Source organism: Phycodurus eques, chromosome 11 (assembly GCF_024500275.1).
Source record: "Phycodurus eques isolate BA_2022a chromosome 11, UOR_Pequ_1.1, whole genome shotgun sequence".
NCBI lineage: Eukaryota > Metazoa > Chordata > Actinopteri > Syngnathiformes > Syngnathidae > Phycodurus > Phycodurus eques.
Genome location: NC_084535.1, coordinates 5075562 through 5098484, shown reverse-complemented (window position 1 = coordinate 5098484; position 22923 = coordinate 5075562). Strand labels below are relative to the sequence as shown.

The 22923-nt window shown below is 40.8% G+C and overlaps 1 protein-coding gene across 3 annotated transcripts; it reads left to right on the top strand.

Annotated features, from left to right (window-relative positions):
• Positions 1-1553: 1553 nt before the first annotated feature.
• Positions 1554-22545, top strand: ogdhl (oxoglutarate dehydrogenase L). Of its 3 annotated transcripts, XM_061689858.1 has the most exons (23): positions 1554-1605; positions 2907-3121; positions 3452-3622; positions 4983-5085; positions 6736-6851; positions 7092-7246; positions 7445-7591; positions 8330-8420; positions 8496-8675; positions 8745-8873; positions 9757-9936; positions 10785-10937; positions 11247-11349; positions 11909-12037; positions 12664-12814; positions 15826-15953; positions 16031-16209; positions 18407-18478; positions 19732-19857; positions 20437-20509; positions 20590-20753; positions 21073-21227; positions 21322-22545. In XM_061689858.1, exons 2-23 carry the CDS (start codon positions 2909-2911, stop codon positions 21443-21445), a joined length of 3042 nt encoding a protein of 1013 aa, XP_061545842.1. In that variant the 5' UTR covers positions 1554-1605; positions 2907-2908; the 3' UTR covers positions 21446-22545. The 3 variants fall into 3 exon arrangements, with proteins under 3 accessions (XP_061545842.1, XP_061545843.1, XP_061545844.1); XM_061689859.1 differs by lacking the exons at positions 1554-1605; positions 2907-3121; positions 3452-3622; positions 4983-5085 and adding an exon at positions 19497-19512 and having other exon boundaries at positions 6807-6851; positions 19745-19857; XM_061689860.1 differs by lacking the exons at positions 1554-1605; positions 2907-3121; positions 3452-3622; positions 4983-5085; positions 9757-9936 and having other exon boundaries at positions 6807-6851.
• The last annotated feature ends 378 nt before the right edge of the window (positions 22546-22923 follow it).

The following is a 22923-nucleotide window of genomic DNA, read 5'->3' as shown; positions in this document are numbered from 1 at the left end:
TGGGATAAAACAGGGTGGGTTGCGTCAGGCATTCGGCATAAAAACTGTGGCAAACACATCATCCCGAAAGTCACTTCTTCCAGTTGAGAGCACTAGAAACCTTTTTGTGTGACCCGACATTTTCCTGTCTTTAGAGGAAATACCAGAAGCCCCTTTAACACAGTTTATAGTACTGGGGTCACCAACTCCCAGTGTCATGTTTTTGTTTGATAAACGTTATAGTTAGGATAAGGACTAACACAAATATGTAAGAAATACAAATTTTAAAGGATTCAAATTGTTGCATTTAATGTTCAAGTCTAATTTTAGGAAGCAGAGACAGGCAACAAATGCTATTTTTCCAGCTGTATTTAATTGTTTTATTATTTTTTTCCATTTCTTTTGTTGTTCAGCTTGTGGAGGGAGTCAATGATCAAGCAACAAGTTTTGTATTAACCAAATAGCAGTTCACACAAGAGATTTGCAGCACGCTGTTGAACAAGTCTTGCCAGGTGATCTGGTCCTCTTCTGGAATCTGTCTTTTTTTTTTAAATTTTTTTTTTTTTTTTTTTTGGGTCTCACTCTGTCCACACATTGTGGGGAATATGTTTTTTTTGTTTTGTTTTAAATAAAATGGTTTATAATTTTCCAATCTGTTGTTGAATCCTTTGGTTATCATACAGTGGGGCAAAAAAGTATTTAGTCAGCCATTCATACAGGTAACGAGTGGAGGACAGAGGAGCCTCTTAAAGAAGACGTTACAGGTGTGTGAGAGCCAGAACTCTTGCTTGTTTGTAGGTGACCAAATACTTATTTTCCACCATCATTTGCTAATTCTTTAAAAATCAGACAATGTGATTTTCTGTATTCCCCCCCCCGCCCCCCCCCCCCCTCATTTTGTCTCTCATAGGTGAGGTATAAAGATTATTAAAATTACAGGCCTCTCTCATCTTTTGAAGTGGAAATAACTTTTTTTTGCCCCGCTATATATGCAACCTTGGACAGTACAAAATGTGCCGATAATGAGTTATTCAGTATCGCTCAAGTGATGTTTAAAGCCGTGCCAAATATCTTAACGCAGCATTCAAGGTAGTTTAAATCTTTCCAATCCTATTTATTCCACATGAAATCAGATCAATGTACAACACACTGCTTAAAAAAAAAAAAGTATTTTACAATTATACATTTTATTTCCTGGGGATGCAATTGGCACCGATTGGGTGGAATGGTCCAGACACAAAAATGATGGTATAAATGCACAATATTTGCGATTATAACCTCTCTTCCAGTTTTATTCAAAACTGAGCCAATTTGAAGCCACAATTGTTATATATATATATATATATATATATATGTTTTTTTAATTGCAGCCCCATTAGATATAGGTGTACCTAATGTTGTGTCCGATAAGAACAATCCTTTGTTAACTAATGACAGATACCCAATGGTTTTTGTCCTACTGATTTAGCGTGCGTGTGGTGGTGCTTGCACCCATGGGTGGCTGTGCAGATGTACCACCTGACTCGTGGAAAGGGGGCGGGGTCCAACTGCACTGGAATCCGTGTCACCTTCACCTGCCCGGCGCTGGAATCTGCGCCGGTGACACTGAAATCGCAGCGGCCGAAGGTAAACGTAAGAACGCACATGAGTGATTTCGAACCGCGTCGTCCTTTTGCACTCACTATACTGCAAAAACGTCATGCACAGGCCAGCGGGCAAGATTATTGGGGGGGGGGGGGGGGTTACATTGAAGGCGGCGGATGAGTGGTGACGTCACACAGCGCACACGGGCATCGTAGCAAAGGCAAAGTAAAAGCACCGTTGCAAGCGCAGGTGAGCAAAGAACTCCTTGCAGCCGAGTCCATCTCGGTTCCTATTGCACATTTTGCTCATGTTTACGAGCGGCGCTGCAGTCACTGCATTGCGTCTGTGCAGTGAAAAGAGCTGCAGATTTCGATGCGTGGCCATTGCTGTCATTTGTTTGGTTTTCGACTCAAGTGCGTTGATGAACGACATGAGTTGATCAAGAGTTAGGCCATTTCATGTCGCAATTCCTGAAAAACAGAGCCGGCGAAAGTACTCACTTTAGTAGATGTACCGATACTTAAAAAGTACAGGGCCTCAAATGTACTTATATCATTTACTCGTAGCCGTTTGACAGCATTTTGATATACATAATATTGTGTTCTGTGACAATAAAAAGAGCCAAAGCTACTAAAAGAAAGAGGAGACTCTCTTGTTTCAACAGAAAAAAAAATGTTTGTAGCTCTTTCCGTTCTTCAGTAATCAGCAGTGGTGTTTGGGTTGGTTTCACCAAAAGCAGTGGCTTCTGATCAAAAAGTGGAAAAAAACGTGGCTTTGACACTAATATTTGCTACTTTTGTGACACCTCAAACTATAAAACAGCAAGAACAAGACTAAAAAGGCTTTGATGGCAAAAGATAAGACGATTAAGAAACACAGCCATGAGCGATGGTGACTCACTGCATTGCTCAAGTGCTTTTTTTTTTTTTATGGCGTTCCTCATTCACTTCATCAACTGTCCATCCATCAATCTTTCTTCACAAATTCTGCTACCTACTGCGACATATCCTCTGTTTGTACCATACATATTCCGTTGGGCTGCGAGGTGCCTGAATGTGTCCAATTTCCAGCGTGTCGGCATTTCGCTCCCTCGTGACTGATGTGATGAGCTGAAATGCACCGCCTAATCGTGATCTTCTACTCAAAAGCGGTGTTGATCCCGAATCCAAAGCGATGCAACGCCGCCCTCAACAGGGATCTGTTAGTCATTACAGTGGTGTTGCAAACCTGAATTTCACGGACTTTGAATCCATACGAAAAGAAAGGGGGGGAGAAATAAAAAAAAGTACCAAAGCGAAACCAAACCAGATGAAAGCGTCAATTATTTTCTCTTCCTCCCCCAGCCATGAGTCAGTTTCGGGCGTTGGCGGGCATGCTGCGGGTCGGTGGAGGTGGTCCGTGGCGGCGAGCGGGTCAAGGGACCCCGGCCAGGTGCAAGCCTCATCCCAGGAGAGCGTGCTCCTCTGAGGCGACGCCCGCTCAAGCCGTCACCGGCAGCTCCAGCTATGTGGAGGACATGTACTTTGCCTGGTTGGAGGATCATAACAATGTCCATGAGGTGACCGCGTGCCACTTTTTGCATCAGTCAACGCCTCCTCAAAATACAGTTAAATCGTAATAACGTCATTTTGGGGCGGAGATCGCATTTAGGGTCTCAACACGGGCCCAGAAAATTGTATTCCTCCGGTGAATGTGGACATTTTTGGGGGTCATACATTCAATATGAAATGCCAAACATAATCTGCAGGGAATAGCAATGTACAGTAGTGCCTTGAGATACAAATGACCCGATTATTATTATTTTCAATGTTCCACAATATGCCCCCTTCTATTAGCAGCTGTGATATTTCTGGCTCATGTTTGCCCCTCTTCTGGATCTGTGCTGCAGTCGTGGGATGGCTTCTTCCGGAGCATCCAGAGCTCCGGTGCGTCCGGCGAGGAGGTGCAGAGACGCCCCCCGGCCCTCGTCCGGAGCCGAGCCGCGTCCCATTCGCCGGACGTGACGCAAAAAATGGTGGAGGACCACCTGGCTGTGCACACGCTCATCAGAGCCTACCAGGTCCCCCACGACGCGCACACAATATACTGTACAAGGTCTTCTCAGCGAATGAAATAAAAAAAATAAAAATAAATAAAAACCTCATGATGAAATAAAATATCAAATATCAAATCACAAAGGTAAACTAATCTTAAGCCTAATAGCATAATTGCACGTTCTTTTTTTTTTACTTACTGTCACAATATCAATTAAAAATAAAATGTTCTTGCCAGAAAAAAATGTTTTCTTTGTAATCTGCTAAAGGTTGAATCAAGGCGACTGTACTCTTGTTTGTTGAATTATAGTTGTATTTTCGAAAAGCTTAAGAAATGACTGGCAATCAAGCTTTGAGGCAAAGAAATTGTTTTATGTTGTTGTTGTTGTTGTTTTTACAGCATCTATGTATGATACACTTTTTCTCTTGTGGCAACAGTACAGCTTGTTTATTTGTTTTTTGTTTTTTTGCGCTAGGTCCAAATCTGCTTTGGTGTATTTTTATTGTATTTCCTCAAAAAATGCACACAAACGACTGATTGTCATTCTTTACCGTGAAAAAAGTCAAACCTTAAACCGAGATTAAACTTAAATTCCACGTTAAACTAACATTTCACACATCTCATAAGAATTTGGCATTACTTGAGCGAGAATCGATTGTTATTGGACTAAGAAATTACAAATAGGAACGTATGGTACTGTCAGCCTAACAGCATACTTGCCTCAGTCATTTTTGAACATTTTTGTAAAACAAGAAAAACAACAACCAAGTCAACAAACGTGAAGAGTCCAGTTGCCTCGGTTCAACCTTTGCGGATAACCATGACCTGGATGACCGAGAATCTACCAGACCCCGCCCGAAAACTTTATTTCGCAAGCACTTTGGTATTTTTTTGTTGATAATATGACAGTAAGTTAAAAATGACTTGACAATGACAATTACGCTGTTAGGCTAACAATTTGGGCACATTTAATGATTGATTACTTTCCCGATGGACTTCCATTCACACTAAGACACAAACCAAAACGTAATCTGTCCGTTTTTGTACTAGCTTGTGTGAAAAATGCATCCAAACTTGCCCAAAAGGATGCTTCGCTTGTGTTAAAAAGAATATCTTGTCACTGCACTGGATTATGCAAATGACCCACTCTTCGAAGAAACCAGATGCTCACGTTTCCCTTTCGCCCCGCTAATGAATCCTTTTTATCTGTTAGATCCGTTATGAATGCTTGTCGCAAGCCGTGTGGTAACGCATGGCTTAAAGCAATGGAAGAAAACTCCCGCAGGGCGCCACCAGAGCAGCTAACTAAGTCGCATCGCCAGCTGTTCATACGCAACAATATGATGACAAAATGATTTTATATGATATCTCTGTGCTGTTTCTAGATTCGCGGTCATCATGTGGCCCAATTGGACCCTCTGGGCATCTTGGACGCTGACCTGGACTCATTTGTTCCCTCTGACCTCATTACCACCATTGATAAATTAGGTGAACAACCAAACACACTCATCATTGTCACATGAATCAGAGCAGTGTTAGGCGCATAAAAGAAGACTTGATTGATTTCTCACAGAGGAAAATGACTTGTTAGAGCAGAATAACAGAAGGACACAGATAATTGGTGTGTATTAGTTATCTTCTATAAATATAAATAGCTTAACAAATGGTGTTGCGGTAATTATAAATCTATTTGAACACAAACGTCGCAACACATGCAGACAGAGCATCCAGCAATACTCACAGGAATATATTGTCTTTAGGGGAGAAAAAAAATATTGCACCTTATTTGCGGCGGTCTTCTTTGTTCATCATCAAGTCTAGTAGTAGTATGTCGATGTCTGTATGTATTATACTGCCCCCTGGTGGCCAAGGCACACACACCAAAAGGAGCAGCACAATGCTCATTGAACGAATGAATTGCATTTACTAAACACATGATCGTAAATTACCACAAATACATCGCAATGAATTAGAATAGTGTCAGAAGCTTCATGTAATTAGGCAGTTCAATTCAAAAAGTGAAACTGATATTATAGATATGCACTACACAACACTCAGAGTGAAGTATTTCCTGATTTTATATTTAGACTTTTTTATGATGATAACTTGCAGAAAACAAAAACCCCAAATTCACCATCTCTAGAAAGTAGATTTTTTTTTTTACGTAACAAATGGATTTTATTTTTTTTAAATGTATAAATTAGGGAGGAATTTGCCCTCTGAAATGCATTTGCCAAGTGTTTAATGAATCTATATAATGTGTGAGTACCGAAATAAATGGACTTTTCTACAATGATTCAGATTTTTTGAGTTATACCTGTACGCCGACAATGGACATGGGTGTGGCTGTATATGGGTGGGTCGTGGTTAGATGTGGAAGAACAGGCACAAGGGGCAACAACAAAAAGCACAAAGAAGTCAGAGTGTGTGTTCGTGTCGTTGCGTAGCATTGCATTCTGTATTACATCGTCACAAGGCCGATACAGCTCACTAATGAAACGTAATGAGTCCTTTACTTGGTCAGTACATGGATCTATTCTTGGCCCCTTTTTCTTTTTTCTCTTTGCCTTGTTCTTAATGTGATTTGCACCTGTCTCCTTTTATACGGCGAGTGAGCGTTGAGCTTGAACAGCTCTCTCAGGTGGCCTGCTCTTCTGCGGCGATGCTGTTATTCAGTGTTCAGTGTAGCAAATACTGCAAATCCGTGAATGTGCAGTATTTACCTTCCAGAAAAGTGTAACTAATAGCCACCTATTTTGGTTGTGTTTGAAGTAAGAATTTAGTAGGAAGCGGAACAAAAAGATAAGCATGGGATCATTTCTAGCCTTTCTGTACTTGCCCTGTAACAAACAATGCACTTCAAAAAAAAAAACAAAAAAAAACATCCAATTCTACACTACAAATCTCATTTTACCATTTAAAAAAAAAACAATACTATTTTGGTCATTTGTAAGCTGTTACGGCATATTTACCTCGAATATTTATTGAAAAAAATCAATGAAGTCATTATAATTCACCAATTAATGAGTTTGATGAAGCAGGTACTTCGAGGTAGGCATAAATATTGTGTTTGAATCATTTTGGATTCAAATGTTATGTTTTTGTGTTTGTTTGTTTGTTTGTTTTTTTTAACACCAGGTTTCTACGGTCTGCATGAGTCGGACCTGGACCGGCGCTTCCGCTTGCCTCACACCACCTTCATTGGCGGAGGAGAGACTACTCTTCCTCTCAGGGAGGTCATACGGCGACTTGAGGTACATACAGTTTTCCCCTTTTATATCGAGGTTCATTGTGCGCATCCCCGGTATATTGCAGATTTGTCAAGCGATCTTTTTTTGAAAATATGTTTTATGGGGCTTGACAGCATCTAGTGTTTCCTCGCTATTCGTAGGGACTGAGCATTATTTGCGACCTTGACATGAGGCTCATCAATCGTATTAGACAACATAAGATGCGATTCATTTTTTTTTCTTTACTCCATTCTCCCAATCCAGGCTTCCTACTGCGGACATGTGGGTGTGGAATTCATGTTCATCAACAACGTGGAGCAGTGTCAGTGGATCCGTCACAAGTTCGAGACGCCGGCAATCATGCGGTTCACCAGTGCTGAGAAGAGAACGCTGCTGGCTCGACTGATCCGATCAACGCGGTCAGTGAAGAAAAGAGGATCTAGATACATTCATGAATGCACAGACAGCACAATATCAGATTATAGATCATACTAGAAATCATGCAGCCAGTTTTAATATGAGCTCATTTTTGTCTGATGATAAATGAACTCAAAAGTCACTGTCAGCTCTCTGGAAGCCTTACCGCATTATTATAGAGACCCGTTCTGACTTTATAGGTTTGAGGACTTCCTGGCCAGGAAGTGGTCGTCGGAGAAACGCTTTGGTCTGGAAGGCTGCGAAGTCCTTATCCCGGCTCTCAAGACCATCATTGACAGCTCCAGCGCTACCGGCATCGACAGCGTGATCATGGGGATGCCGCATCGGTAATGCGCAGTCGTCATCGTAAAACAACTGTACAGGCAATGATTTCAATAACATTGAAATCACAGTTCATACCTTTGTTTTGTTTTAATGTTTGGTTCACATGCAGTACAGTGAGGGGGAAAAAAAGACCAAAAAAAATACTTTTGTTATGTGTACATAGGAGCAGAGTTAATAACTTCAAATGACACATCAACAGTTTAAATGTTTTCGATTTAGAAAAGAGCATCATCATCACATACAATAGTTACATCCTTAAATAGAATGTAAAGAATTAAATACATCATGATAATTCAGTGGGCATTGCGCTGCTCATTCTGGTGTGTGCACCTTGGCCACTAGAGGGCAGTATAATACGTTACAAACAAAGTATATTTATTTGATCAACCACAGAAGAAGACTGTCTCAACCAAACTGCAGTTGCTTTTCGCAGAGGATAAAGAATATATTCTCGTGAGTATTGTTGTATGCTCTGTGTGCCTGCATTGCTATCGATTGCGTTCAAATATAATTTGTTTCAAGGTCTATAATTACCGCAACCTTTTGTTAGCCTGTGTAAGGTAGTTTGCATTGTGTGTTAGCATGAAGCTAGCGGACTTTCATACGGTAAACTTAATGAGGTTTGGTTCAATACACAATTTGGAATCTCTTTATTTGATGTTGACTTAAGAAAGTAAACGTCAACTGGGAGTGGCTTGAGGTACCACTGGATCGTTTGATGTGCTTTACGCTGCTTCCAGGGGTCGACTTAACGTCTTGGCCAATGTGATCCGTAAGGACTTGAACCAGATCTTCTGTCAGTTCGACCCCAAATTAGAGGCGGCGGATGAAGTGAGGACACCTCGACTGAACTAGCGGCCCAACTCAGGATACCTCTACCTTAACCCCTCTGTTATTCCCCACTAGGGTTCCGGGGATGTCAAATATCACCTCGGGATGTACCACGAAAGAATAAACCGGGGGACGGAGAAGAACATCACACTGTCCCTCATGGCGAACCCCTCCCACTTGGAGGCGGTGGATCCGGTGGTCCAGGGCAAGGCCAAAGCCGAGCAGTTCTACAGGGGAGACGCGCTCGGGAAAAAGGTCGGCATTTCACTCCGGTAGCGCTCTGTCACTTGTATTCAAACTTTGAAAGACATTTGGTTTTTCCAGGTGATGTCCATCTTGATGCACGGAGACGCTGCTTTCGCTGGCCAGGGTGTCGTATATGAAACGTTCCACCTCAGTGAACTCCCCTCTTACACCACACATGGTACTATCCATGTGGTCGTCAACAATCAGGTAACGGGATGGCACTCCTCAATTCAATTTTAGAAATGACTTGATATGTTTTATTATCACCTTTTTGATGAAGGCTAATACTAATGGTAACACCTGACAGTATTACGAAAGTATCTATTTAATTTTGCTTGCGGTATCACAGTTTTCCAATGAAAAGCACATACAGTGTACTCCCGCATACTTGCGGTTTGGCATCGCCAAATTCACCGATTCACAGATTTTTTGGGGGGGACCCTATCCCGTATTATTTGCGGAAACCCCCACTAATAGCTTTTTTTTTTTTCCTTTTTGTTCCTCCTTCTTCTTCTTCATGGCAATTACAAGGAAGCGTCAATTATTTTCACTATTTGGGATCATCCTTGGTCCGTATCCCCTGCGAATTTTATACTGTTCCTAATTTCAATTCATTTTGTCAAGTTTTATGAATGCAAATTGATTGCTTACAAAAGTTAATTTCGAAATTCAAAAAAATACTTCTAAAATGCTGGAAAAATATATTGAATTATAAAACTACATTGATGCTTTGGAGCAATCAAATGTCATTCTCACTGTTCATGGAAAAGCATGTACCTCAAAACTAGGAATGAACTACAAATAAAAATAAAATGTCATATTTGTGTCTCCAAATTGTTTTTATAATTTGATTTTTAAAACACGATTAATAATAAAAAAATTGAGTTAGAAAAATGAAGATAAGTCACTTTTGTGATATTTGTTTTTCATTAGACAGCCGTGATATAAGATCTTATAATGCAACATCATGATTTTCAATCCAATACTTAAAATGTTTTTTAGATAAAAGGAAATACAAAAAATGGTGACGAAAGGACTTTTGATGACATGAATGTCAATTCACCCTGCAGTGATTGTTTGTTGCTTGCAGATCGGCTTCACGACAGACCCCCGCGTGGCTCGCTCCTCCCCTCACCCCACCGACGTAGCTCGAGTCGTCAACGCTCCCATTTTCCACGTCAACGCCGACGACCCCGAGGCCGTCATGTACGTGTGTCGCGTGGCCGCCGAGTGGAGGAATGCCTTCAACAAGGATGTCGTCATTGACCTGGTCCGTCCCGGAAGTAGAGTGGTGCCTTGAGATGCGAGTGAGCCGGCTTACAAGTTTTTCGAAATATGGGCCATTGTTCATCCAATTTTTTGCTTTGACTTGTAAGTGCAGACCTGAGATACAAGAACCTTATCGTATCAGTGAAGTTTATTGTCAAACTAAATTGAAAACAAAGAGAATTTCACCTTGTGTCTTTCAACATAGCTGTTTAGTCAACTAGCTTATTGCTAACACTAAATAGCACCTATGTTGCAGTGCTACAACCCTTTAAGGAGAGAACTGAACACAAACTGTACACCAACACATGTAACACATGACCATATTAACAGTACACACAGTCACATATTCTTTATCCTCTGCGTAAAACTACTAATATTAGTGCAGTACTGATGACTGTTGAGACGTGTCAATGAACTGCCTCCAGGTGGCCAAGGCGGGCACACCAGAAGGAGCAGCACGACGGCCATTCAATTGGTGCAGTGTGATTAAAAACGGTTCAATTGTTTTTTATTATTTTTCAATGATGTCATGACTTTATGTTTTTATAAGGTGCAATATTATGGAGTGCATCTTTTCCTAATTAAGATTCACATGACAACAGTTTTTATTGTTTTTGGAGTGCAACGGATTAATGGCGTTTCCATTCATTTCAATGGGAAACGTCCATTTGAAGTGTGCATGTTTTGAGTTGTGAGCGTGGTCAAGGAACTCGTATGTTAAGGTACCACTTCAAACGCAACCTTTTTGATGTTTATTATTTATTTATTTATTTTATTTTTTTGGGGGGGGGGAAGGACGAAAGAGACCAGTTAAATCGTTTTGAATGTTTCTGCATATGTTTACGGCAGGTGTGCTACAGGCGCTTCGGCCACAATGAAATGGACGAGCCCTCGTTCACCCAGCCGCTGATGTACAAACAGATCCGGCGGCAGGGGCACGTGCTGAAGAAGTACGCCGACAAGCTCATTGGCGAGGGAGTAGTGACGCTGCAGGAATTTCAGGTGCTTGCTCTTCATCTTGTATGTGTGTAAGGCTTTTGTGGGTGCATGTAAGTTTGTGTATGTAAAGTATGAGTTTATTAGCGGTGTAGAAAATGGATGGAATTCAATCACCGGATGAAGTCTCACATATACAGTCGTACGTCTCATTGTTTGTCATCGCAATGTGGACGCTCGCAAATAGCCCATACGTCGCACAGCTCGGCAATCTACTGCCACTAAAGGCTCGATTTTTCTCCTCTGGCTCGCTCTCAATCATCGCGAGGAAGAAATATTTGTTTAGTGAATTGTTCTTCCATCGTACGGTCGCAGGAGGAAGTGGCCAAATACGACAAGATATGCGAGGAGGCGTACACCAGCTCCAAGGACGAGAAGATCTCGCACATCCGACACTGGCTGGACTCGCCCTGGCCAGGTACAAAACTGCCTGAGCGCCGTCTTTTTAAAAACACATTTCCTCAGATAGGGGTCTATCAAAATGAGCTGCCTGGTGGGTCATCCACTCCCAGTTGACGTTTACTGTCAAACTAAACATAAAACAGAGAGAATTCCACATTGCCTGTTTAAAAACAACTAAACGACTTAAGAATGCCTTCGCTAGCTTCATGTTAACACATAAAACGTAGCTATCTTAATGCTAACACACAAAACTAAGCATCCAAAGTCGCGGCGTTATAACCCTTTGAGCAACAGATATTTCAGCACAAACTTTGGAGCAAAACATGTAGACAGACAATTTGACAATGCTTGAGACATATATTCTTTCTCCTTTGTGAAAAATGACTAATATTACAGCAGCCGACTGAGTCTGTAATGAAACATTTCTTTGTGCGTGTCTCTATGTCTGTATTATACTGAAGTATCTACAATTGAGTAACTAAACAGCCCGAGCCAGTATTTGCGTAAATACGGTATTTTCTGTTATTCTTTGCTGCTGGGTGATCACGACTGATGGTCAGCCACCTTTTTTAAAGAATTTTTCACAGCAGAAGGAGAACCTAAGACCATGAGCTGCCCGCCCACAGGACTGGATGAGGAGGTCCTACAGCATATCGGACAGACCGCCAGCTCCGTGCCTTTGGAAGATTTTACCATCCATCCTGGTGAGATACACCTGCACCCTCATCAATATACTTATATTCATTTTATTTGCATTATTCCTTTCCATTTTATTTGCCCTTGCATGAATGTGACAAAGAGTCAAGTATAAAATGAGAAGACTCGCTTGCAGCTGCTGTAGGCCACACCTCACGCCCAGATGCTCACGTTGAACTACAACAGGCCAACCCAACTCCAGCTGCTGATGTCACTCATTAGGCCACACCCCTTAAGGGCACACATCCAACACACCAATATTACAGTCGGCACATCAATTCCACTTTTGTTTTTCTTTGTCACACTGAGATTTGTTTCTAATCATTGTGTCACTTAAAACTGAGCTTATTAGAATATTGTTCCCCTTATTATTATTAATTTAGTTTTTGGATTATATCGCATTGAATTAGTGTACTTAATGTTTTGGCCTGTGTGAGTACTGTATAACACAAATACAGTAGTTGTACTTCTGGACATTTTATTTGCTTTAGAATTCCTTTCCAAGAAGTCCCAAAACCAGCCAGACTTTTAGTGTCCACAATTGACAAGACCACCTGTCATTTTACAGTTTTTGCTTGCTCATCTATTGCCTTTCTTTTTTTTTTTTTTAAATCTCTCTGTGTGCGCCCGCAAGGTCTGTCTCGAATCCTGCGCAGCCGAGCCGACTTGGTGAGGAAGGGTCAGCTGGACTGGGCCTTGGGAGAGTACATGGCCTTCGGGTCGCTTCTCAAAGACGGCGTCCACGTGCGACTCAGCGGGCAAGACGTGGAAAGGGGCACTTTCAGGTGAGTCTGTGTCACGTTGGCATCGACAAAATCGACAGCTTCGTGAGGTACGCGTGCGCAATATCAACGGCTCCAATACAAGAACTGTAATAATAATTGTGACTTATTTTGTTATGTTTTTATTTGTGGTTGTAGAACTGCACTGCATCATACTAGGTTTTTGCGAGTTATCTAATTTGATTAAATGCCATTTTATTCATATTGTTATTAAAAAAATATATTTTTCTTTCTCATTATAGTAGTTGTAGTTGACAGTGTAGAACTGCACTGCATCAGACTGAATATATATTTTTATTTGTATTGTTTGATCTTGAGATTGTTTTTTATAATTTTTAAAATACATTTATATATTATATATATATATATATATATATATATATAATATTTATATTGTATTATAATTTATATTATAAATATTTATATTTATTTTCAAACAGGTATGTATTTATTTTTTAGGTTTTAGTTCTCTGTGGTGTAGAACGGCACTCCATCATGTTGAGTTACATTTTTTATTAAATTTCGGTTACTATTATTTTCATTGTTTTTTTTAATAAATAAATGTATATTACATTTTTATGCATTTCTGTATTTGTGGTTTTAGTTCACTGTTGTGGAAAACTGCACTTCAATTTATAAATAGATTTAAAAAAATGTTAAAATAGGTATTATAATGTTTTTTAAATATTAGTTTTTATTAATTCAAAATGTTTTATTTATTTGAGTGGTTTTAATACGCTGTGGTTTTGAACTGCACTCCGTTATGCTTTTATTTTATTTTACATGATTTTATTTATAATAAAATTCTATTTTTTTATGTCTATTTTATTTCATTTTTTTTATATTTCAGAGGATCCCTCATTTGAGAGCTCGCCGCGTAATGCAGCCTCAATGATTAAGTTGAGTGCAGAACATAACAATCTGAGGTCGTTGTCTGGCGTGCATGGTGAGACGTCAGCCTGTTCTCCAGGGACCTGTGTAGCCTCTGTGGTGTTGTCATGCTGTCAAAAGGAACAAGTGACACGTGAACACAACCGGCTCGCGTCTTTTTTTATTTTATTTTATTTTTTCCCCCAGCGTGCTTGTCTTATGTGTCCCCTATCATTTCACCTCTTCCTCCTCCTGCGCCTCTTCACTCGCACATGAAGTAACTACGCTTCAGACGTGGCAAAAGGAATCGCCTTCTGTATCAAAACAGAAGTGCAAATACTTGTTAAAAATGTAGAATTACCGATGGAAGTGCTTTACTTCAGCAAAAGTAAACAAACACAGACTCTAAAATGTACTTAAGTACAAAAGAGGAAAGTAAAATGGAATTCTTTACTGTCATTTGTACTGTCAGTGTTCCCTTGCTGCGAATAGCAAAAATCTGAGACCCCAGAAGGTTTATAATTGCCTATTGATGCCACAGGATGGCAGCAAAGCACTACTTTTTCCCAAATGAAACTCCTCATCTCACTTTAACATGGTTCCTTCGCACCAAAATGCAAAAAGAGAGAAGAATAGTCCTACTCTTATCTAAATGAAGCTCCTCAACTCACTTCAACATAGTTTGTTGGCACAAAGATGCCACATATTGGCAGCGTAGCCCTACTATTGTGTAAATGAATCTCATCAACTCACTTCAATATAGTTTCTTGGCACCAAGATGCGTTAAAGCACTACTTTTGTCTAAATGAAGCTCCTAACCTCACTTCAGTGTCACAAGATGCAGCACAGCTTTTGTATAAGAGCCTCAATTCAATTCTAATGAAGCTCCTTGACACCAAGATGCCGCAAGATGGCAGCAAAGCACTACTTTTGTGTAAAATAAGTTACACAACTCACTTCAATCTAGTTCCTTGGCACCAAGATGCCACAAGATGCAGCAAAGCGCTACTTTTGTCTAAAAGAAACTCGCTTTTCATCCTGGCGCCCTCCTCCAACCTCCACTTTTGTTTTCCTCCTTCCGTCGATCACGTCGTCTTCTCACAGGAGCCGAGCATATTGGCGCGTTCCGCTTGAGCGCGTGTATCAGCGGCGCGCCTAACTTGACGCGTTTGGGTGTGGGAATGCGTGCGCCCCCGTCTCCCCACTAATGGGATCCCCGAAGACAGACGACATACATTGGGTGTGTGAGTGTTCCAAGAAGGACGGACGGAAAATGATTAAATTGAGGTCCAGTACTGGCAGTACAGAAAAAGGAAAAAAAATAAAAATAAAAATACGGACGTTATCACATAAGTTTCTGGATGTGTGTGTGTGTGTGTGTGTAATTTCAGCCATTTAAATACGGTTGTACAAAGTTTACAACATTATCTACAGAAGACAGGATACTCATGGTCAGTTTTGATTGACATTGTCAGACAGTCGTATCAATTTAACAATTTCCAAGTATTTACGCAGTGCGTGTACTACGTCACTCCCTCATGCTGAGAGCTGCCACTAATATTTTGTCCCGATCACAAAGCTTAATAAGGTTATCAAAGTATATAAAACGCTACAGAAAAAAAAAACATGCTGTAGTTTATATATTAAGTTGTTTGTATTGGCCCTTTTAAAATGCTAAATATTGTTGTTTTCCTCTTAAATGTAGACATGCTTCTGCACCATGTTCTGTTTTCTATTATTGCCAGTGTTGTGAAAATTCATTTTCAACGCATACGAGTTCAAAGTTCAGTTCACAAATTTTAAGATTTTAAGTCATAGTTGGCTGTAAGAGGGCTTCCTCTGACCAATCAATCAATTTAATTTTAAATCTGATTGATGAAGGAAACAGTTCTATCGCTAATATAGTTTAAGTTACATGGGCCAGCACTACTGATTCTGACCTCCCTGGGCAGATTTGTTTGACATGGCAACACATAGAGACTGAAAACTGATTGGATTAATAAAAACTAACAATAATCAAACATGCATGTACGAGAAGCAGTGCAGCCAAGAGAAATGCTGCAAAATAAAGAGAATAGACTGTTGGGAATAAATTAATAAATTGTTGTTTTGGTACTTTGTGGTTCTTTGTGCATGTTTTCTAGTCACCGTCATCATGTTCTTCACGACCAAGAGGTAGACAAACGCATCTGTGTCCCCATGAACCACCTGTGGGCCGACCAGGCTCCCTACACCGTCTGCAACAGCTCCTTGTCCGAGTACGGCGTGCTCGGTAAGTGCACGAGAAGGGCCTCTACCCGTTCGACCGTTAAACCGTCGCCGCCCGGTCACCGCCTTTTCTCTCTCCAGGGTTCGAGCTGGGCTTCGCCATGGCCAGTCCCGACGCCCTCGTCCTATGGGAGGCGCAGTTTGGAGACTTCAACAACACTGCCCAGTGCATCATTGACCAGTTCATCAGCTCGGGGCAGGCCAAGTGGGTCCGGCACAACGGCATCGTTCTGCTCCTCCCACACGGGATGGAGGGAATGGTGAGGGGTGAAATTTTAGAGTCACCTTTTCTTGCGGGAAGCCAAAGGCACTCCTGTGCAATAATCATGCCCTCTAATCATCTTGTTATGCCACACTTGTGAGGTGGATGTACAACCCCAATTCCAATGAAGTTGGGACGTTGTGTTAAACATAAATAGAAACAGAATACAATGATTTCCAAATCATGTTCAACTTATATTTAATTGAATACACTACAAAGACAATATATTTAATGTTCAAACTGATAAACTTTATTGTTTTTAGCAATTAATTATTAACTTAGAATTTTATGGCTGCAACACATTCCAAAAAAAATGGGACACGTGACAAAAAGAAACTTGAGGAATGTTCATCAAACACCTGTTTGGAACATCCCGCAGGTGAACAGGCGAATTGGGAACAGGTGGGTGCCATGATTGGGTAGAAAAGGAGCTTCCCTGAAATGCTCAGTCATTCACAAGCAAAGATGGGGCGAGGTTCACCTCTTTGTGAACAAGTGTGTGAGAAAATAGTCGAACAGTTTAAGGACAATGTTCCTCAACGTACAAATGCAAGAAATTTAGGGATTTCATCATCTACGGTCCATAATATCATCAAATGGTTCAGAGAATCTGGAGAAATCACTGCATGTAAGCGGCAAGGCCAAAAACTAACATTGAATGCCCGTGACCTTCGAGCCCTCAGGCGGCACTGTATCAAAAACCAACATCAATGTGTAAAGGATATCACCACGTGGTCTGAGGAACACTTCAGAAAAGCAATGTCAGTAAACACAGTTGAGCGCTACGTCTGTAAGTGCACCTTAAACTGTACTATGCAAAGCAAAAGCTATTTTTCAACAACACCCAGAAATGCCGCCGGCTTCTCTGGGCTCGAGCTCATCTAAGAAGGACTTATGCAAAGTGGAAAAGTGTTCTGTGGTCCGACGAGTCCACATTTTAAATTGTTTTTGGAAATTGTGACCGTCATGTCCTCCGGGCCAAAGAGGAAAAGAACCATCTGTTATGGGTGCAAAGTTCAAAGGTCAGCATCTGTGATCAGAAAATGGGGAGGCCCTTCTTAGTGCCAATGGCATGGGTAACTTACACATCTGTGAAGGCACCATTAATGCTGAAAGGTACATACAGGTTTTGGAGAAACATATGCTGCCATCCAAGCAACGTCTTTTTCATAGACGCCCCTGCTTATTTCAGCAAGATAATGCCAAACCACATTCTGCACGTGTTACAACAGCGTGGCTTCGTAGTAAAAGAGTGCAGGTACGAGACTGGCCTGCCTGCAGTCCAGACCTGTCTCCCATTGAAAATGTGTGGTGCATTATGAAGCGTAAAATCTGACAACGGAGACCCTGGACTGTTGAACCGCTGAAGCTGTACATCAAGCAAGAATGGGAAAGAATTCCACCTACAAAGCTTCAACAACTAGTGACCTAATTTCCCAAACGTTTATTGAATGTTGTTAAAAGAAAAGGTGATGTAACACGGTGGTCAACATGACCCTGTCCCAGCTTTTTTGAAACGTGTTGCAGCCATAAAATTCCAAGTTCATGATTATTTGCTAAAAACAATAAGGTTTATCAGTTTGAACATTAAATATCTTGTCTTTGTAGTGTATTCAATTAAATATAAGTTGAACATGATTTGCAAATCATTGTATTCTGTTTTTATTTATGTTTATTTACAACGTCCCAACTTCATTGGAATTGGGGTTGTATTATATTGGAGAAGGACAAGTGCTCACTAACACAGACTTAGGTTTCTGAACAATATTTGAGAGAAATAAGCCTTTTGTATACATTCAGTTCAGATGAAAAATTGGAGCAAATAACAAATACATAACATAGTTTATTAAAAAAAAATATACAAAAATGTATTTGATATTCAAATAAATTGTTTTGAGCTTTGTCCCAGAACAAATTAAATTTGTAAGTCAAGGTACCACTGAACAGTAGAACTGCGCAATTGTTGCATAGCAAATATCCGCGGACAATTGCACCCATTATAATTTTATTGATATATATATATATATATATATACATACATACATACACGTTTCTGGGGTTGGTTCCGTCCCCAATAAAGTAAAATCGAAGGGAAAAAAAATCTGCGAATAGGTGAAACCGCGGGTGCCGAACCGTGAGCAAGCGAGTGTGTCATCACAGTACCAAAATCAAAATCCTCTCCTCCTTGTCTTCAGGGTCCAGAACATTCCTCAGCCCGACCTGAGCGCTTCCTGCAAATGAGCATAGATGACCCGGATCACTTCCCTGTAGGTCCACCTGAACTATTTAAATGTTCACGAAATACTTTCATATGATACAGCAAAGGCAGCACGGTGGACTGGAGGTTAGCATGTCGGCCTCACAGTTCTTAGTCGTCCTCTGTGGATTTGGCTTGTTCTCCTCGTGCTTGCGTGGGTGTTCTTTGGCTTCTTCCCACGTTCCAAAAACACGCACGTTCTCTTCGCTGACAACTCTAAATTGTTCCTCGTTGGGAATGTACGAATGGTTCCTTGTCTATATGCTGACCAGTCTAGGGTGTACCCCACCTCTCGCCCCAAAAGTCAGCAGTGATATATTTATATTGTGTGTTTGGTTCAAAGCAGAGGACTGCAATTTTAACCCTGCTGCAGTGGCTTCCTGCTATGTCATCAACGGTTTAAGCGATGATTGCCAATTTCTTTATTAAGGACCCCTGAGGGGCTACGGCTTCGGGATGGCGTTCAGCGCTTAGTCAGGTCCCGTGGGTCAGCTGGTATGAGGGAGCATTTAAGGGGAGCTGAGCAGAGGGCTGCCAAATTCATCTCCAAATGGAATATTGATCAAACCGTTAGTTGGGGAGGGGCGCACTATGGGATTAGCATCCCCTGTGTGTGCGCAGCGTTCGGGTATGTGTGTCTCGTCTCGTCTGTTCTCGCTTGGATGAAAATGTTTCACCTTTCATTCAAAAGTCAACATTTTTAAGTGTGGAGTCTGACTATTTATCTCTCGTGTGGGTGTGTCCTCCTGGGGTTGGGTGTTGATGCCAGGTGTGACATTTACATTGTTGTACGCAGATGATAAGTGATGGCGCAATTCTCCTCTGTCGAGCGTGTGTGTGTCTTTCTCGTTTGACATAAATGGCTTCTTTCACGTCTCTTTCAAACTAGCGGTCCTCTCTGCCCAGAGTTTGGAAATTGTTGTCGTCAAAGGGATGATCCTTTTTGTTGAGAAAATGACCCGCTGACTATGGACCAAATGTGACTGCTCTCCTATGTTGTGCCATGTGTTTGTGTAGGGGTCGCTAAGTTTCTCCAATGCAAAAGTCAGGGATTTTATCCTTTGGGGGGAACCGGCTTCAGTCTGAGGGTGTTGCTGGGTTTGGAGTCCATCAGAACAATCCTTCTGAGTTTCTCTGACAAAACAGACACCTTTGTGGATCACAATGACCAGGATGACTGAGAACCTATGTCGACATTTAGTCTCTTTTGTTTTTGCTGGTAAACCTCACATTTTCTTTCTCCTGATCTTTTTACACATGAAGGCGTTTGCCGGAGATTTTGAAGTGCGGCAGCTGTACGAGTGCAACTGGATTGTGGTCAACTGCTCCACGCCTGCTAACTACTGTCATGTGCTCAGACGGCAGATCCTGCTGCCGTTCAGGAAGCCGGTAAAGCACGACAAACTGTCTTCATGTTCCCAAACAAATTGTATTCCTTTTTTTTTTTTTGTGGGGGGCAGTGTGTCCTTGACTGACTGCTCAAAAGTATTTTAACAGCACCTGTGAAAAGTAATCGTAATATTGTTTCATAACTGTGTAGACATTTGATATTGGTAAAGGGGTATGTAGACTTTTTATATCCTAATGACGACATACGCTATAGAAAATGGATGGATAAAATGACTTGAGTTAATGATTATCAACCTAACTTCTGAGTGAAACTTTTAGGCTGTACATCAATTATTCTTTTTTCTTTTATGCACAGCTCCACTGTTTTTTTCAGCTAGAGTGAATGTCTTAAGTGATCCCCTGTCGCCTGCAAATGTGACGCTCCGTTGAGCATGAGAAAACAAACTACCCCGAGGAAATTAGTCGGAATGCCAAAAGAGAATATTATGATTTTTTAATTTTTTTTGCAGTGAGAAGTCTCAATTCTGCTTTCGGTTGACTGAACATTTAGGCTTTGTCCCTGTGCTGATGTCACACGGTGGCAAAAAGTGAACAAAACTTTGTTTTCTTGTTCCACAGCTGATTATATTCACTCCGAAATCTCTGCTGAGGCACCCCGATGCCAGGTCCAGTTTTGACGACCTCGCCATAGGTGGACTTCGACCCATTGACTATGTTGTTTTAAGGTTGAAAAACTTCTTTAAATTAAAATCGTGTTTTTAACTTCTACAGGAACTAAATTCAAGAGACTGATCCCAGACGAGGGCCCGTCCAGTCAAAGCCCAGACCAGGCCAGAAGGCTGATCTTCTGCACCGGAAAAGTCTACTATGAATTGACCAAAGAGAGGAAGCAGCAAAACTTGGAAAAAGACGTCGCCATCGTCAGACTGGAGCAGGTACGGTCCAACATGGTGGAACCTAATGGTGCCCAATCATAGGCCTGATCAGATATCAACATCGCGTCACAGGGCCAGCCAGCTGGCTCACAAAAACACTTAGCAAAATCAGCAGAATCTCTGGTGCATATGATGGACTGGATTTGAATGTAAAATGAAATCTTTTGTCATGTTATCTGGTAAATTTTGTTTCCGAACTGTTATAGATGATACAGTATGTGTTGTATTGCGTTTTTTGTGTGATGGTGGGTCCCAATTCTCGACGTTCTAGCATCCCCTGTAAGAGCGTTGCATTTCTCGCTCCCGTCTTCTTTTCCAGATCTCGCCATTCCCCTTCGACCTGGTGAGAGCGGAGGTGGAGAAACACAAGAGCGCCGAACTGGTCTGGTGTCAGGAGGAGCACAAGAACATGGGTTACTACGATTACGTGCGGCCCCGCTTCATCACCGTGGTGGCCAACGAGAGGCCCGTCTGGTGAGATCCTCCCTTCCCTTGCTATCACGCTGATTCGATATGAATTGCTCACCGTCGTCCATTAAAAATCCTCCTCCTCGTTGTTTCCATTCAGGTATGTCGGGCGGGACCCCGCCGCGGCTCCCGCGACGGGGAACAAGTCGACTCACTTGAATGAGCTGAAAAGGTTCATGCACGCGGCCTTCAACCTGTGCGCCTTCCAGGGGAGGAAAGCTTGAACCGGACTGGAGGTGCAGGTTTTCTCTCCGGTTGTTTTGAAACCTTCATCAGACAACTTAAGTAGTCTCTCAAAATGGACCTATCATGCTTCACATATAGAACTCCAGCCCATAGAAACAAAATATTTTCATGATTAGAACCTAAGAACACATTTTTCTCCCTCAAATCTTTGTAATTTTAATCGTAAATTGCTAGTAATAATAAGCACAGTGGATTCTCGGAATTCTGACACAGTCTGTTCCAGGAGGAATTAATTTTCCCGGTAATAGGAAATCCTATCATTGCAACGTTATCCTCATTCTTGTGCTGTTACGTCTTTTTCTCTGAACAATACAACTTCATTCTGGTTCAATTTTTGAGTTTATTCTCAGAACTTTAAAGACCTTTTTCTTGTAACATTATTACTTTTTTTGGGGGTTATTCTTGTAACATTGTTTATTTATTTTTTATTTTTTCTAAAACTATTCTCCTTCCACTTTGAGTTTATTCTGGTGACATTAGGACCACTTTCTTGTAACAGCATTTATATTGTCTTTATTTATGTTGTTCCCCTCCCCCCCTCCATAAAATGATGACTTTATTCTGGTTCCATTTTGAATTTATTCTCTTAACAATCTGACTTAATTCTCCTATTTTTAGTTTATTCCTGTAACATTCAGAACTTTAATCGTAAATAACTCATATTTGTTCTGCGTTTATTTTCGCGACTTTGTCCTCATTCTCATTTTGTTGTCATTGTAAAAGTCTGACTCGGTTCCAATTTGAGTTTCTTTTCGGAACATCACGTCTTGCTTTGTAACATTACGACTTTTTTCTTGTTTCACGTTGACTTCTTTCTCGTAAAATTCCGTCTTTCGACAAATTTATTTTTACATTTTTCTTTTTTCTTATATCAGTACAACCATTCTTGCAACATTACACTTGTTGTGTAGCATTACGACTTTATTCTCGTTCCACTTTGACTTTTTTCTCATAACAGTCCGTCTTCCCTCTAATTTATTTAATTTACTCTCGTAACATGAAGACTTTTTTCATGTATTATTCCGACTTTATTCTCGTTCTCGTAACATTGTTTTTGTAACATTACGACTTTATACTCCTTCCACTTTAACTTTTTTCTCATACTACATTTGTTTGTTCCTCTCGTAACATTCCGTCATTAGTCTCATTGTACTTTTAGTTTAATCTTGTAAAATTAAGACTTTTATCTTTCAACATTATGATTTTATTTTTCTCTTATTTTTGTTTTCTCCCCTATTACTGCTTTATATATGTTCAATTTCTTGTTTACTTTCATAACAGGACTTTCCCCTTGTCGTTACAAGTTTATTTTCATGAAATCACAACTTTATTCTCATTCTGAGTTTATTCACATGACTTTCTTTCTTTCTTTTTGTTGTCGTTCAACTTTGGTTACTCTTGTACCACTAGGACTTTTTTTTCTCGTCACAGCTTTATTCTCGTTCTGAGTTCATTT